This window comes from Tetrao urogallus, assembly GCF_951394365.1.
Source record: "Tetrao urogallus genome assembly, chromosome: 9".
NCBI classification, from domain to species: domain Eukaryota; kingdom Metazoa; phylum Chordata; class Aves; order Galliformes; family Phasianidae; genus Tetrao; species Tetrao urogallus.
This window is the reverse complement of record NC_136822.1, coordinates 18972540-18988376: the sequence shown is the minus strand read 5'-3', so window position 1 is coordinate 18988376 and position 15837 is coordinate 18972540. Positions and strand designations below refer to the sequence as shown.

At 48.9% G+C, this 15837-nt stretch overlaps 1 protein-coding gene across 8 annotated transcripts in view; it reads right to left on the bottom strand.

Annotated features, from left to right (window-relative positions):
* The window catches only part of TNIK (TRAF2 and NCK interacting kinase), a gene marked incomplete at both ends in the record, with an annotated part of 137259 nt that extends 136562 nt beyond the window's left edge, over positions 1-697 (bottom strand). For all 8 annotated transcript variants that reach the window (XM_079539879.1, XM_079539880.1, XM_079539883.1 and 5 more), the window contains one exon: positions 641-697. In XM_079539879.1, the coding sequence (XP_079396005.1) occupies positions 641-697 (57 nt within the window). The remainder of the gene's footprint in view (positions 1-640) is intronic.
* Between the last annotated feature and the right edge of the window lie 15140 nt (positions 698-15837).

Here is a 15837-nt window from a genome sequence, read left to right as displayed (position 1 = left end):
GCGGCGCTGCCCGGCCCCGCTGTGGGCGGGGGGAGCACCGCGCTGCCCCCAACCCCAAATCATAGCGGGGAGCGGCGGCCACAGCCCGCGGCGGCAGGGCGAGCAGCGCGGGGGGGGGCACGCGGGCATTGGGCGTACACACGTACATACACACACACGCATACACACACGCATACACACACGCATACACACACGCATACACACACGCATACACACACGCATACACACACGCATACACACACGCAGCCGTGTGCCCGCGCGGGTGCGTACACACGGGCGCACGCACATCCGCACATGTGTGCGCACAGTGGCACGCGCACATATACGTGCGTGTGTGCACAGCCACAGTTACATGCGTGCAGGCTGCATGCGCGCACGTTCCCATACCTACAAGGCTGTATGTACATGCTTTGTACACACGGCTATAGGCACGTACCCTCGTACAACAGCGGGGCTATGCGCATACACGCACGGGGACACAGCTCGCACACACGCGCCGTACCGCGCGGTGCACATACACACGCACATGCACCTACACAGGCGCAGGCACGTCCGCACACACAGCCCGACGCTCCCACACGTGCGCACCGCCCGCAGCGCGGCCCCGTTCCGCCCCGCCGCCCGCTGCCGCCCTCCTCACCCGCAGCGCCGAGAGGTCGATCTCGTCCAGGCTCCGCGCCGGCGAGTCGCTCGCCATGTTTCCTCCGCCGCCGCCGGCGAGGCGGCCCCGCCACCACCGAGCTGGCAGTGGCGGCCGGCGCGGCGCTAGCGCTATTTAACGCCTCCCCTCATGCGGGGCTGCCGGGGAGGGAGAAGCTGCCGCCGCCGCCCCTGCCCCTCCGCCCGCGCCTCGGCACCTAGGGGCGGCTAGGGGCGGCCGCGGGCTGCCGGCGGGCAGGGCACGCCGCGGGCTGCGCCGGGATGGCGGCGGCGGCGCCGCATCGCATCGCCGCCCGCCCGGCCCAGCGCGCCGCCGGGGCCGCCTGTCAGTCAGCGGCGGGAGGGAGGGGGCGGGCAGGGGGCGGGCGGCGGCGCCACGCGTGGGGCTCGCGCGGCCCTTTGTCTGCGTGGGCCCGGGGTGCTGGGGCTGCGGTGCCGCTGCCCGGCCGCTTAGGGCTCCGTGGGCAGCTGCGCCCCTGGCTGAGGCAGGAGTCGAATCCGCACCCCAAGCTGACCCCAAGCTGACCCCAACCTGACATGTCCCCAGACACCAGCTGAGTCAACGCGTTGCGTTTGGACGAGAGCCGCCGTTTAGAATCGTTGAGGTTGGAAAAAACCTCTAAGATCGTCTAGTCCAATCATCCCCCAGTGTTGCCCACTACACCGTGCCCTTAAGTACTACACTGGCCTCTCCTTGAAAACCTCCAGGGACGGTGACTCCGCTGCTCCCTGGGCAGCCCACGCCTTCTCTTTCTGAGAGGAAATATTTCCTAATACTCAGAGCCAACCTCCTCTGGTGAAAGTGGGGCCATCACCCCTTGGCCTACCACTGTTACCTGGGAGCAGAGGCCGCCCCCCACCTCACCACAACCTCCTCTCACAGAGCTGTAGAGAGCAGTAAGGTCTCCCCCGAGCCTTCTCCAGACTAAACAATCCCAGAAATGGCCCAAACCCCTCCGCACCCCACTAAGTAGACTCAGCACTGAGTGTTTTCCCTGTTTCCCTTTTTCGGATGTAGTTTCTGCCAACCCAGGTGCCATGTATAAATATATATGTATAAAAAATCTGTTGCCTTTGAGCAAACCGTATGGGAGCTGCGCTGACAACATCAGCTCTCCACAGCTCATGTCAGGATCTCGCAATATGCAGAGCTGGGAAGCGGAAACACATGAGTCAACTGGCAGGCGGATGGGGTTTTCTTACACTCTGGGCTGGAGATGCGCTTTGTGCGCTGAAAACGATCGCAGTTAATTGCAGAGAGAGCAGCAATGAGGGATTTGGGTTGGGAAGCAAAGCCTGGTGCATGTGAGGTCCATGGGGTCTCAGTGTGGATGGCTTCATTCCCTTCATCCGACCCACGGATCCTCGATATCTTGCGCAATGATCAGTCCTCAATTGTATTTGAAAAGTCAAAATGGTAAAGTGAATAAAATAAACTCTGCTGTTCTCTGATGTGCTTCCCGCCCAGGAACGTAAGGTATAATTTTTGAAACGTGTGAAGATTTTTAGAAAATGAATAAAAAATGAACTTATGCTCCAGTCCTACAAACAGACAGATTGCCTTGACCCTCTGCATGCATGCAAAGCCTCAAGCTAAGCTGTGATGTAATTACAGTCAATCCTCTGTCTGTCAAGATGGCAAAAATGCAGAGAACCCTTCCATACCAATAACTCACTACCAGTGAGTGGTAGCGAATAGAGAGGCCTGGCGAGGGCCCAGGCTGCAGGAAGCTTTTTATATAGAAAATTAAGTTTCCAAATGTTACTTTTTTTTCTTTTTCTTTTTTTTTTTTTTTAATTCCTCTCTGTATTTGCTCTTTCTGCCAGGAGCATCCAAACAAAGCCTTGGAGACCATTGGAGTCATTATGATGGGAAGCAGAGCACTCTGTTGAATCAGCCCAAAATATTTTGCTGTGAGTCAGCCGAACACAAAATTGCACTTCCACCTGACATGCCCTCAGTGATGATGGCAGGGCTCCATCGTGTCTCACACCTGGTCCCATTGCCACACACAGCAGGAGCTGGGGCACCTGCCCTGAGCTCCTGCTCAGCACTGCAGAAACTGGGACCTTGGTGGTGAGGTGTTTCTTTTGTCACTTCACCCCCATTTGGAAGATGGAGACATAAGACAACATCAGCTTTTCCTACAGGTAGCAGTCCCCAGCCTTGGTCAGCGAGCACTTTAATGAGCCAAACAAAGCTCACCTGTTGGCACTGCAGGGCTAATGTCGGGTCAGTGGTTTTGATTTATTCATTAAAGGGCATTGGCTCACATATAAACTATTCTGTTCATTTGACCTCTGCATAAAATTAAATATAATCACCTAGCGGTCCCCCTGCAGTTATGTTATGGGGTTGTATGTGGAATTAGTAAGTCTAAATGATGTGTGAGGCCTTGTCTGATTAGCAAGAGCTTCAGGTGCTCCTTGTTTTGGATCCTTCTCTAAAAGCAAAGAGAAAAAAGGAACACAGCAAACATGAAAGCTTGGCTGGGCCCTGTTTTGGGACCTACTATGTGATTTATTCTAGCAGCCTATGTGGGCCACAAGTTTGCAGTCATTCCCCAACCACTCATCCCCACGGCTTGTGACAACATCATTTTTCTGATCCCCCAAGTCCAGTGTTACCCCAGTGTCCGCCCATGTCATGCAGTAGTTAAACTGCCCAAACTGAATGGAGGATGTTGAAAAATTAATGCTGTGAAACCCATAATAATTGCATTTTAATTTGATAACACGCAGCTGTGTTAAAAGAAACAGAAATAAATGGCTACATGTGTCCTACCCGCATCTACTGATCCTCCCAAATGCACTTTAACGGATTCATTATCACTCACTGATTGCTTGTCCTTCTTTCACTGATATGGGTTCCTTGGGGGAGAGAAGTGTGTTTCCACTGCATCCTTGGAGCTGGGCAGGACTTTTCCTAAAGCTATACAGACATAAAAAATCCTGTAAACAGTTAATCACTTCCTCACTTAAGCAGTTAGCCTGCTTTAGCACAACACCTTGTTTATGTGGTCACTGCATCACTGTGTTGGTGTTTCAGAGCTCAATGGTGTTGTAGGACTTTATTTTGTCATTTAACCACTTTAATTTCTTCCTCTTCTGTGAAGAAATAAACATCCAAGGGAGCCCTCCTCTTTGGGAGGGCGTCATCTCTTTTGTAGTCAATTAAAATGTGCCAGTTGTTCTTGCTTAGGAAGCAATCAAAATCCTATTTTTGCATTGTTTGCTGAAAACCTAACGCAGCCTTGCTTCTAACGACCAAGTTCCTGTAGCCCCACAGAGGAATGCTAATTTATTCCTTTTTTATTGAGATCTCAAGGATAGCATCCACATGCAGTGAGAGAGCCAGGTCCCCTGATTCAGGAGGGAGCGTTCCAGAGCCCACTCAGTGCAGCACAAACAGCTCTGCGCCTGAATGCTGCCTTTGCAACCCTCTCCATGGGGGCTGCTTCCTTTCCAAATTCCTTCTATCAAAACCATTTAGCCTCCTAATATGTTTTTGTTGTTGTTGTTTGTTTTTCTGCTGACCAATCTGGATCTGAGCTACCCTGAGACAAACAGCATTTAGACTCACTTTCCCTCTTCTATCTTGGCTTGTCTCACAGACCGAAGACAGCCCCAGGCCTGGGAAACACCTGACCTGAAGCCACCCCCATCTGGCATTAAACACAGATCAGTCGAACAAGAGAAACTGGCTCTATCTTTTGTCAGATGCAAATTGCTGGGAGTTAATTAAGACGCATTTCAGGATCAGTGAGGATTTTTTTTTCCTTAATGTTAATCTGTCCTGAGGTGTGGGTAGGGTTCCTATATCTCCTGAGCAAGGAGGCAGGAGCTGCACATAGCAGTTAGCAAAAGCGTTCATAGTGAAGGTCCCACGTGTGCAGGGTGCTCAGAGACTTGGCACCTGCAGGCCAGAGGCAGTATGGGCCCAAGTCCTTCTTGGCATACTTATTTTTCCTGATTTTCATTTCTTTTTACTGATTGAAGTCTTCCCCGTGGCTTGTGAAAAGTGCTGTTTTGCAAAGGAGGTAGAGCTACAACACCAAGTGATTCTGCCTTTTTGCAAGCATGCTGAATACTGTTTCGCTCTGGAAAAAAAAAAAAAAAAAAGTCTTTTATGTACAAGAAAACAAGGTTAAGCTGCAGAACAGAGTTTTGAAGTCTGATATTTTGTGCTTCCCACTCATCATCAGTGACCAAAGCAGAAGCCAGTCAGAACACAACTGGAGGTACCTGAAGCAACTTAAAGCGATCCTCTGAGCAGCGCTTACTGCGGTGCCTGCAGGAAGACAGGGCCTGGGCCAAGTGCTGGGGCTTGGTGTGGAGGCTCCCTCAGACATGTTTACTTCCTCATGCCTGCACGGAGATGTGGCAGTCTATGAAAGCTCTGCTCCTGGAAGTAGATGAAAAGGGCTTTAAAAAAAAAAAAAAAGGAAAAGAGTTTCCAGGTCCTGTCATAACAGGGAGACGCTTAAAAAAGATAACCCAAATGTTCACTACAGGCAAGACATGCTGTGCTTTCAAGAAATGGATGGAGGATTTCAGAGACATCAAACATTCTGGCTTGCTGAAACACAAAATCACCATCAGAGCTCCTGCAAATATCACTGCACCCTGTCAGAAAGGACTCTACATGTGTAAACGTACACCTGTGCCCAGACTTTGTGTGTGGAAGTTCTTCGGAGGGTGGCTCCCGGCTACCTTCAGGCCCTGCAGATCCTGCAGAGTTTGGATATTCTGACTGACAGGCCATCAAGAAAGCGGCAGACTGCCTTCTACATCAGTTCTGTGCCCCTCTGAAGGCCTTTTCCAGCCTGCAATATGGAACAGCCTTCCCTCCTACCAGTCCCAGCTAAAGGCATTACCACCACCTACAGACAGAAAAGTCTCTGAGAGCGTGAAGAGACGGTGAGGAGCCCAGCCAGCATGGCCGTGGCAGCTCCTCACCTCGAACACAGCCTAGTGACTAACGCAGTTAACCAGACACGGCCCCTCGACAGCCCTGGAGCCCATGTCACCCAGAGATACCTCCAGAGAGCCACAGAACAGTCAAGGAGATTGTAGCGGGGAAGAGTCTTTGAAGCACAAACACTGGGTAGTAACAAGGGGCAAAAGCATGGACAGGCAGAAGGGTAGAAGCTCTGCAGCACCCCCTGGCCAGCAGAGACCGGGCAGCGGGGAAAGCCAGGTCAGCCCCTGGAGCTACTTGGGGTTACAGAAAGCAAGAGGAAACAGGTGTCGATAGACAAGTTGACGGTAGCGTCAACACGTGATTTCTAAGAAATGAAAAATCACTGAAACACAAGGCAGGAAATGAGGTGGTTTTGAAAATGAGAGTCTGTGAAAGATGTGGAATGACTTGACGTGAGCCGGTGGTGTGTGCTCACAGCCCAGAAGGGCAACTGCATCCTGGGCTGCAGCGCAGGAGAGGAGGCAGCGGGCAGGGAGGCCATTGTCCCCCCCTGCTCTGCACTTGTGAGGCCCCATCTGGAGTGCTAAGGCTGTTACACAGTCTGATAGCGATAGGACGAGGGGAAATGGTTTTAAACTGAAAGAGGGGAGATTCAGATTGGATGTTAGAGGGAAATTTTTCACTCAGAGAGCGGTGAGGCCCTGGCACCACTGCCCAGAGCTCCGTGCCCCATCCCTGGAGTGCCCCAGGCCTGAGCTGGGGGAGGCAGCCAAACCATGGCCGGAGGTTAGGACTGGGTGAGCTTTAACGTCCATTCCAACCCGAGCCATTCTATGACTCCATCTTCAGTCAGGAGAACAGAAGGGGGCAGCTTGATTTCCCCACTTACTGGGAAAAGCTTGGGACTGGTTTGCACCCACAGCCTGGGCTCTGGTAAATGTGTCACAGCAAGAAACCGTTAGCTAGAAACAAAACAGCGTGAGGATTCTGGGACCCTCAGACAAGCCCACATAATAAATGCAGATCAATCCCAAGCAGCAAAGATGTGGTTGAGCCCCATTCCCCTGTGTACCAGTGTTGGAGTAGGAAGGATGAATTGGAAAATTTCCTTTGAAACTGTGGCCCCTACAGGCTCAAAGCAGATAGCATGTTAAAAGAGAGATATTTAGAAGTGACATTATATACTTAATCTTAGGGTTTCAGAAGTTTGTGCTTCTCACTTTGTGGCTTGCACTGAGGGTACTGCAGCCACTGCCCATCCTGTGGTTCCAAGGTGGGCCCTTTGAAAGCAGGCAGTGATGAGTGGGTATTTTCCCAGTTGATTTGCTCCCTGCCATCTGTTATACACCACTTGGCTTTTAACAGCACAGGCAGTATGCACCGAATGCAGGGAAATAATATCTGGAAAAGAAAGAGTCCTGAGTGCCAAAAACACACAATTTCCCTTACCTGGCATAAATGACAGCCCAGCATAAAATAAAGTCAAAGGTGCTGCTGTAAAACAACTGATACATGAATAAAATAAACAGGGATCAATCCCTGCATGTGCCTTGACTGATGAAGGGGGAGCAGACCAAATCCACCACAAAGTGCTGGGTCACTGCTGTGGGCACGGGATCAGGCTGTCGCAGCTAGAGAGCTGAGCGGGAGTGAGACACTGCAAATGTGACATGAAGCCAAAGTGCTGTGCGGCGGGGCTGCATGGAAGACAGCAGGCTGGATTTGTTGGTGAGCAGCAGCAGCAGAGGTCTCTGGAGTGGTCAGTAGGTGACGTGGGCCCATGGTGACATCCTTAAGCTTTAAGACAACAGCAAGCTGCTCACACCCCTGTAGGGTTAATGCCTCCGACCCACAGCTCCTCACCTGGCTGCTTCCTCTCTGCAAAACATCTCTAGGTTATTTAGATGTTACAGGAGAATTCAGTGCTTTACTTAATAAGTTAGGAAGTAAGTGAGAGATATCCCAACAGAAAATCCAGTATTCTCTACATAGGCAAGTGGAGGACTTAGTGATTTATGAGCGATCGCACACCTTGTGAGCAAAGTGTGAGTTCTGCAAGCGGTGTAGCTGATGCAGGCTGCTTGTTGAAGGGGAATTAGGCTGTTTCTCTGCAAAACTGAGTGCTAAGAGCTAGTCTGGCTGCAAGTTGATGGCTGTCAGACTGCTGAAACCCACACTGCTTTTGGAAAATAGGATTTGGGCTCCTGAAACACTCTGGCTCTCTTTCAGCTTTGGTTTTCTTTCTCTTCTTTCCATAACATCAGCTAGTATAAGAGTTGAGATGCTGCTGGCCTAAAATTACCTATTAAAAATAATGAAAAAACCTGTAAGACACCTATAAGACAGCAGCTTCTTCCAAGCATGCAAAACAGCCACATTTGTCTTTACCAGGTTTGCCTTACACTGATTCAGGTCCTGACATTGCAAGACAATAAGCAATTTGGGAACAAAATGAGCACATCAGCCTAATACCAGTATTGAGATTAAACACAGTAAAGCTAAGAAAAGCAGCAATAATTTCATCAGAAAGATAAAAGTTTGTAGGATGAAAATGGCACTAATTCACATAGCATTGGGAAATGTTTGCTTCAGCTTTACAAACAAAATGGACAGGGAAATGGGTGAAATTATAAACCTACCAAAAGGCTGCATACCACTAAAGTCCACACTAACTTATTTTTGCAGGCTTATGATTATAAGCCACAGGAGAAGCTCCTGGCCTAGTCAAAAAGCAGGGTTCTTCCGGGTGCCTGTCTCAGTGTTACCATGGTGAGGGGATGGAGCTGGTTCACTTCATTTACATCCCACATCTCACCATAGTCAACATTTCTGCAGATCCTGGAAACACACATCTATATGTGACTTTTAGTTCTGATTTAGGAAGAAAGCAAAAGTCTTAGCCTTAGGAAAACTTCTCTGAGGCTAGATTGGGAGGAGAAGGGAAACCAAAGGTAAGTCCAAAGGACCCAGAGGTGGAGCAGATGTGATCTGCATGGTCACAGGAGACTGCTCCCTCCACACCTCCTCTGAATTCCTGCCATAGCTTTACCAGCTGTAAAAGACTGGAAATGTGGGTAACAGCTTAGGCACAGTCAGTATAATCTGCCACCAGCTCCCTAAAAGGAAATCTTTAGCTAACAAGTATGCTCCAGCATTTTGAGCTGGCAGATAATGATTAAACAGTGAATAAAATGTATCTGAAGTTTGTGGAAGCCTTTGACATCACGCCATGCACTGGGCTGCTGCCCTGGAAGAGCGAGAAAGTTGGCACAGCCCATGGGCTTTGTGCTCCTCACTGGGAATTTTATCATCTCCATATGTGAGACACATCCTTCGCGCTACACTACAACACACAGCTTTCCTAGAGAAACTCAACTGCAGACAAAATTTAAAAAAAAATCTACACAAGATTCCTGCCCATCCTGATGGCAAATACTGGCTGTGTGCTTGCAGTCTGTCCTGCAAGGAGCAGGAACCACGTGGATGGTGACAAACAGATTTTGGTTCTGCTGAACTAAGTTTGTTTGAAACAGCGCGTCTCAGCTGGGGGAGACCTGTGCTGCTGATGCATTTTGAGTAATTTCTGCAGGAATCTCTCTGATATGGTAAAAGGAATAATAATGAAATGATAAGGCACAAAGAGCGCACAGACAGAGTGGAACCCAAATTTGGAATGAGTTAGATGATTCAGGCTTTTTTAAGGTAACAAGCAGTGAGTGCAGTGCAACACATGCTTGTGCAACCCAAGAGCTTGACGCTGACGTGTCAGCTTGAATGAATAATTCATTATTCCACACACGTGCTGGCTCCTCAGCCACTCCAGACTGTACCCATCTGGATCTCAGGAGAAATTCCTCGAGTGTGTAATTGTGTATAATGTGATCATCCTGCAGCAGGAAATAGGTTTGTGAGCATTCTTACCCAGCACAATTGATGTCATACAGATATGGCCTGCGAGGAAACACAGCATTGCAGCGAGCCGTTTCAGAGCTAATACAGCCTCCTGGGAGCCACATTTTAGGCAGTGAACATATTTAAGCCCAAACAAGGAAGATACACACAGTATTTCAATTTGAAATGGCTTGGTGCAGCTGCGTTCAGGGGAAAAGGGCAAAAGAGAGAGGGAAAAGGATAGGCTTGCTGATCTGCAAGCACTGGGGAGAGGATGGGTGGCAAGCCAAAAGCACGGAGGAGGATGCCGACAGGTGATGGAGTTGAGGGCATCTTCCTCCTCCTCCTCCTGCACTGCTGTGGCTGCAGGACCCGCAGGCTGTGGGACCCACCCCAGCTCACAGCTGCTGCCGGACGGCATCGCTCACCTGTGGTAGAGCCGGATTCAGGCTGGGTGAGCCCGCAGCACCCTCTAGAGGATAGCAGGCACCCAGTCCTGGCTGCCAGGGAGGGCGGGGGTGCGCTGCGAGCCATTCCTCTCCAGCCTTGGCTTTCAGGAAGTTTCATCCCCTGCTCTCATCACTCGGGTGCAGGGCACACAAGAGGAGTGAGGGTGAGTATTGCCTAAAAGTGCTCTATCCCTGAAAACATGCATTAGTGTGACCCCAAGGAAGAACAGCTTAAATTCCTTACTTAATGAATGAACAGGTGCATTGCATTTGTATTATGCAATTCTGCTGCTGAGCTCTTTCTTCAACTGGGTGTGTGCTGGGCAGTACAGTCCTAGAGCATATGGGGTTTTCCTAGGCTGTGCTACGTAAAGGGCATGAGATGTTGGAGGACATGCATCCTCTGACTGCTGTGCTTGTACACAACTGGCCTTTCTGCAGTTCTTCACTTCCAGTGTTGCCAAAGTGGGGCTTTTCCCCACAGAGCCATTACTGTGTCTCAAATCAATTCCACACGCAGTACCTAGTTCATGTTTCTGAGGTTACAAGGCTTTGTATTTGATTCATGAACCATCGACCTACCTGAAAGGGGAGCATGCCTAAAATGTGAAAGTCTAAGATGTGAAGTCCTAAAACGTAAGGAAGCACTGACATTCCAAGTCTCGCACACATCCTTCAGGTTGAAATAAAAAAATGTTGTGCAAACAGACTGACTCCTCTCCTGAAATGTGTGTGTTATATTTGTGTCTTGGACATACAGCAGGCAGGCTGCAGCTTGCAGCTCTGCTGAGGCCTGGTTGGAGTCCTTTAAGGTGCTCTGGGCTAGAGGAGAACAGGATAAGGATGACAACCTAGCAAAGAGGGCATCAATTGCAAGCACTTTTCTGCCTGTTTTGACGCAGTTGTGGGTCCCCAAGCCCTGCATCAACCATCGCGTGCCCTGGCAGCTCCTCCTGGCCCAGAACTTGCAGCCCGGCATTGCGGTCCCTTATCCAACCACACAGCTTGGCTCAGGGCAGCTCTGCATGGGAAAGTGTCAGCAGGGCCTCCAAGCACCATGCAGACCGCTCCCACTTCCTCTGGGCACCACTAACTCGCCTAACAAACCTGCAAAGCTCTGATAACACTGGCTGCCTCTCCTTTGTCCGCCAGTAATAGCTTGCAGGGTGTTTAATTATCAAGATCGAGCTGAATAAGAAGAGATCACTCATCATTGATTCTGGGTATAAACTGTTTCCTTTGCAGAATAATTTCTTCTTTTTCAAGAACTTCCTTCCCCCTCTCCCCCCCTCCCAAATTAATTTCCATCTCAGCCACGAGCCTCAGCAGAAAGCCTTGCCACAATCATTTTGAGCGAAATATTCTGAGTAATCAATCAGAGCAGTGGAACCAATTTTGAAACTGTCACTTCTAATTTTTCCAATAAAACAAAAATTGAGCATTTCACTCACACTGCTGTTGGGTTTCAGGCTCTTACAGCCCAGGCTCCACTGCATCAGCGCTACAGAGATGTACTCAAACGTCTGAAGAGCTGTGTAATTGCAGAGAAATAAAAACATTGACTTTTGGAGGAGAAACCTGGTTATTCACTTGTATGTGTATTTTTAACGGGCTAATGGATGGGGACGAAGCAGTGTGCCCAGTAAGAGCACCTGTGTGCCTGCACACGTGATACAGAAACCTAGGAAATAGAAGTTCAAATTTTCAGTTTGCAGGATTGCTTGGAAACGCCACTGCTTTATTCATCTTTTTTTCCCTGGAGGTCAGCAGCAATCTGCTTTTTGCTCTTTCAGTGCTGAATTTCCTCTACTGAAAGTTAAAAGGGAGAGTTGCAAGTTAATGCTGTTGTGGAGATGGACTATTTCTATCTACGCTTTCCATAATACCTCAGGCTCATTAAAACAGGATTGTTTATTTCAAGAAGTCCAGTGTTCTCTTCCTGTGTGTTCTACTTCAGCATATTCTCTCTCCTAGGAAAACCCCAACAACTCAGACCCACCTTTTTATTTTTGGTGGCTCTGGGCCTTTTCCCACTGCTCTGTGCCCCATGACAGGTTGTGGCTGCAGACACCACAACAAGCAGGAATGAGACCAAGCCAAGTGTTTCAGCACGCCATGCTCCGTTGTATTTTCAGGCCTTTAATACACATTCGTTTACCATACACAGAGTGGAGAGGAAAGCAATAATCAGCAGAAACAAGGGTACAAACTGGGTTCCAGCAGCCTTCACAGAAGGGATAGTGGGTGCTCACGGAGGCAGGGGTGTGGGACCTGCGCTCAACCCGCAGTGGGAGCTCTCACATAGGGGACAGCTTTCGCCAGAGAGACGATACAGAAAAAAACATTCCAGGAACTGTGACTTTTGACAATGCTTTTCTCTTTTCCCGAGTGTCAGGAAAAAGTCAGTACATCAGAATTATTTACATCGAGGACGGAACAGCGGGAGGTTAAAAACAGAATAATCAAAGATACGAAAGTACAACAAGAAAGCAGGCAGGAATAGAAAAAGAAAAACCCATACAGAATCACTGCATTCAGTGGTCTGATGTAGTCAGTGTAAGCTCCATTTGATTCACTGGCACAGCACGGTGCTCCTGGTTTTGCCCCCATCCTGCTCCCAGCAGGACCCCAGCTGTGCAGCAGGGAGTGCCTGCTGGGGACCGTTTGCAGAATGAGTTCCATAAAACACGAGCATGCATTGAAACATCCACTGCTCCTGCAGCATCTCTTCTGCTGGCAGTGCAGAGCGGCAATAGGGGACCAGGGCAGGGCAGTGGGACTGGTCTCCACACATTAGGAGGAGAAAGAAACATTCACTTAAAGGGCCATCCAGATATCTTCTCATGGACCATAGATGCAGCTGCTGGGCATAGACTGAAATCCCCAGGCAGTTCTAGCAACAAGTGCAAACCACTGCAATGATAACAGCACACCAAGCCCAAGTCTGATTGTGCGTGGATTTAAGGAACAACGGCATTGTGCACCATCACTGTCAGCCTGGAAAAACCCACGCTGAGGACTTGCTAGCCTGGTGCCTCTGTGAACACAATGGCCAGCTGCAGACAAGTCAGAGCACAGATCTGTGCCTCCCAGCTGCAAGCTGAGACCAGCAACCAAAGCACTGGGTGTCTGACGTTCCTGTTAGCAAAATTCTTAGCATATGATGCCATCTTCTCCCTCAAGTTTTTAAACCAGGTGCCAATTCTACTGTGAAAATTTATCCAGTCCAACATCCATACAACAATACACATACATTTTTAAATATTAGAATTTTTTCTAAAAATCATGAAGATACGATAAGGAGCGCGGGTTCCCGAAGTGGCATCTATTAAGGAATAAATTATAAAAGAAAAATAAAAAATAAATGTCATACTTCGTTAAGCTGCGAAATAAAGCCTAAGCCTGGGAGAAACCTCTCCCCTTTCGTTCAGTTCTAATGAGCAAACGTCACAAGAAACAGTGCATGTTTCCAGGCTTGCTAGTGCTTGAACCCACATCCCATGTTACAGTATTGTACATCTGCAAGCAATCCTTTGCAGTTGGAAGGTCCGAAAAGCCAAACTGCTCTGGTACTAAGGCCTAAGAAGTAATGATTGTTCAGTTGCAGATATTGACTATGTCAAGGTCTTCAACCTCGCAGGGTTCTTAATATAAGAAATAAAGCTTCAGCTGTCTCTGAGCAGAGCCATATACCCCGGGTATGGCCAGCTATGGTGCAGATGAGTGGAGTGTATAATGCTGCTCAGGTGTGCAGAGCTGTTTTCCACTAACACCAGCAGCTACAAAGCCCCAGTAGTTTGCTTCCACCTTAAGGACAATATAATTTAATGATTATAACTATCTTTGCTAATAAGAGAATGGGGACAGTAAGAGCACTTAGAAGCTGACAGCCTTACATTTCTTCAAGGTTCATGCATACAGGCGGTGGGGGTTGAGCCTTTTCAACTATGACTGCCAATCTCTGTGACTTGCAATGGCTCTGACAGGCTGTCATTGTTTGAAGTTAGCAGCTTTGTTCCAACTAAATCAGCTAAAAACATCTCAAGAGATAAAAGCTCTGAACCAGCACTGACATAGGATAACAAGACACCTTTGATCTCTTCTGATTGCCAACAGTTGATGCATGGCACCTTGCTCTGGCTCTGCGAGGCGGGGGGGACCCCAGGTTGATTTTTTTTTAAGGTTAAAAAACAAGAGAACAGAGTTATCTGCTAGCAGCACGCCAGCCAAAAGCATCAACGTCTTGGACCAAAGATTATCATGAAACTACTGCACATGCACTTGCACCTGGCTGATCAGACCACGAGTACACCAAACAGAACGGAGAAATTTGCAATTCCATCTACAAAGAGAGTGTAAAGCAAAGAGAACTGCAGGACATGGCTGAAATGTGATTTGCACAGGGAATGTTGGTGTTCACCTCTTGTGCAAGCAATGCTGTGCAGAGTGACCTGGTGCCTATTTACAGTTCTGAAGACAGAGCAAACAATCAGCTAGAAAGTGATGCCAGCCACATGGCTGGGAATAGGCAGAAGAGCACTCCAATTCGTTTCCAGTTAAAAACAGGTGAGACTGTTGGAAGAGCTAAGAAAAGTAAAATGAAACTTGCTAATGAACTAAATTAAAAAACAGATCACCTGGGCTTTTGACTTAGCAGCTTTGGGCATGCGGAGCAACGCAGGTCACACCACTGAGTCCCAGCCCTCGTGCAGCAGAGGACCTCAGCCTCCCACCTCTGCAGCTCTTGCTGCGTGTCTCCTGCAGCATGTTTGTAGTGTTTGACACAGGAAGCTCCTCTCTCAAGGCTGCAGCTGGGGCTGGGCTTGAAATTAGGAGACACAGTTTGTTGCGGGACAGAGGATGGCACAGAAACTGGGCTAGCACCTACCAGACCATGTCCTAGCCCAGGAGCTGCCCTGTTTTGCTCAAGGATGTTAGATCAAATTGCTGCTTCACTGCACTGTGAGATACAGAACAGCTTGGGAATGGAGTTTTACTTGGAAGGATGTGTTTGGAACAACTGAGCTCAGGATCAAAACTGGTCTAAAAACAAAGAAGATCAGAGAACAGGTTTTACTGAATTCTCCCCTTTCCTTGTGTTTACCCCATCTACAGGATGATGTGTCTGCTCAGTCTGAGCACAGCCTGCTCCACCTCTGGCTTCATGGCCTTTACCTCTTAAATAGGGAGCAAAAAAAGGAATGGAAATGTCTGCCTATAGAATGTGATATAATTGCATGAGTGAAGTACACGGAGCATAGTGTTCAGTTTGGCTCATGCAAGCTTACAAGTAGCTGTTCCCCGTCACACTTAGTGCCTCATCTGCCTTCAGCTCCAGAGACATAAGGCTTTAGTTTGAAACTTGGACAAAGCTTTCACGTGCCTTTTAAACAAAGTGATGTGCTGTATTTCTGCAAAGGACAGAAAGCTGCCGATTGCCAGCACCTTCATCTCCATGGAGACTGCCCTTTGCCAGCACCCACACAGCACCATGTTGCACACAGGAATGCTGATTGCTCTAGCCACAGGAAAAACAGTATTTTTCTTCCCCTAGAGGGGAGAAGAGACCAAACTACTGATTCCGACAACAGATTGTGTGTTTCCAACTAAGAGATGCAACATTCACGCTTGGCAAGCAGTGATGGTTGGGCAGCACCTCCTGCAGTGACAGAGCTGCTCAAAGGGCTCTGATGGTGCCCAAGATGAGGTGAGGGTCTTTGCTGAGCCACCGTGTGGAGCCCAGAGCCTGAGGAGGCTCCCACAGCACGTGTACAACCACAGCACACAGCTGGCAGTAGTAACAACAGCAGTTAGGATTTGTTCCCTGTCTTAGGAAGTGGCATGCATCCTCTAGGTGCTCAGAATGTGCCTTAAGAAGTAACTCCTTCAGAGTTGAAACTTCTTATTTGTCAT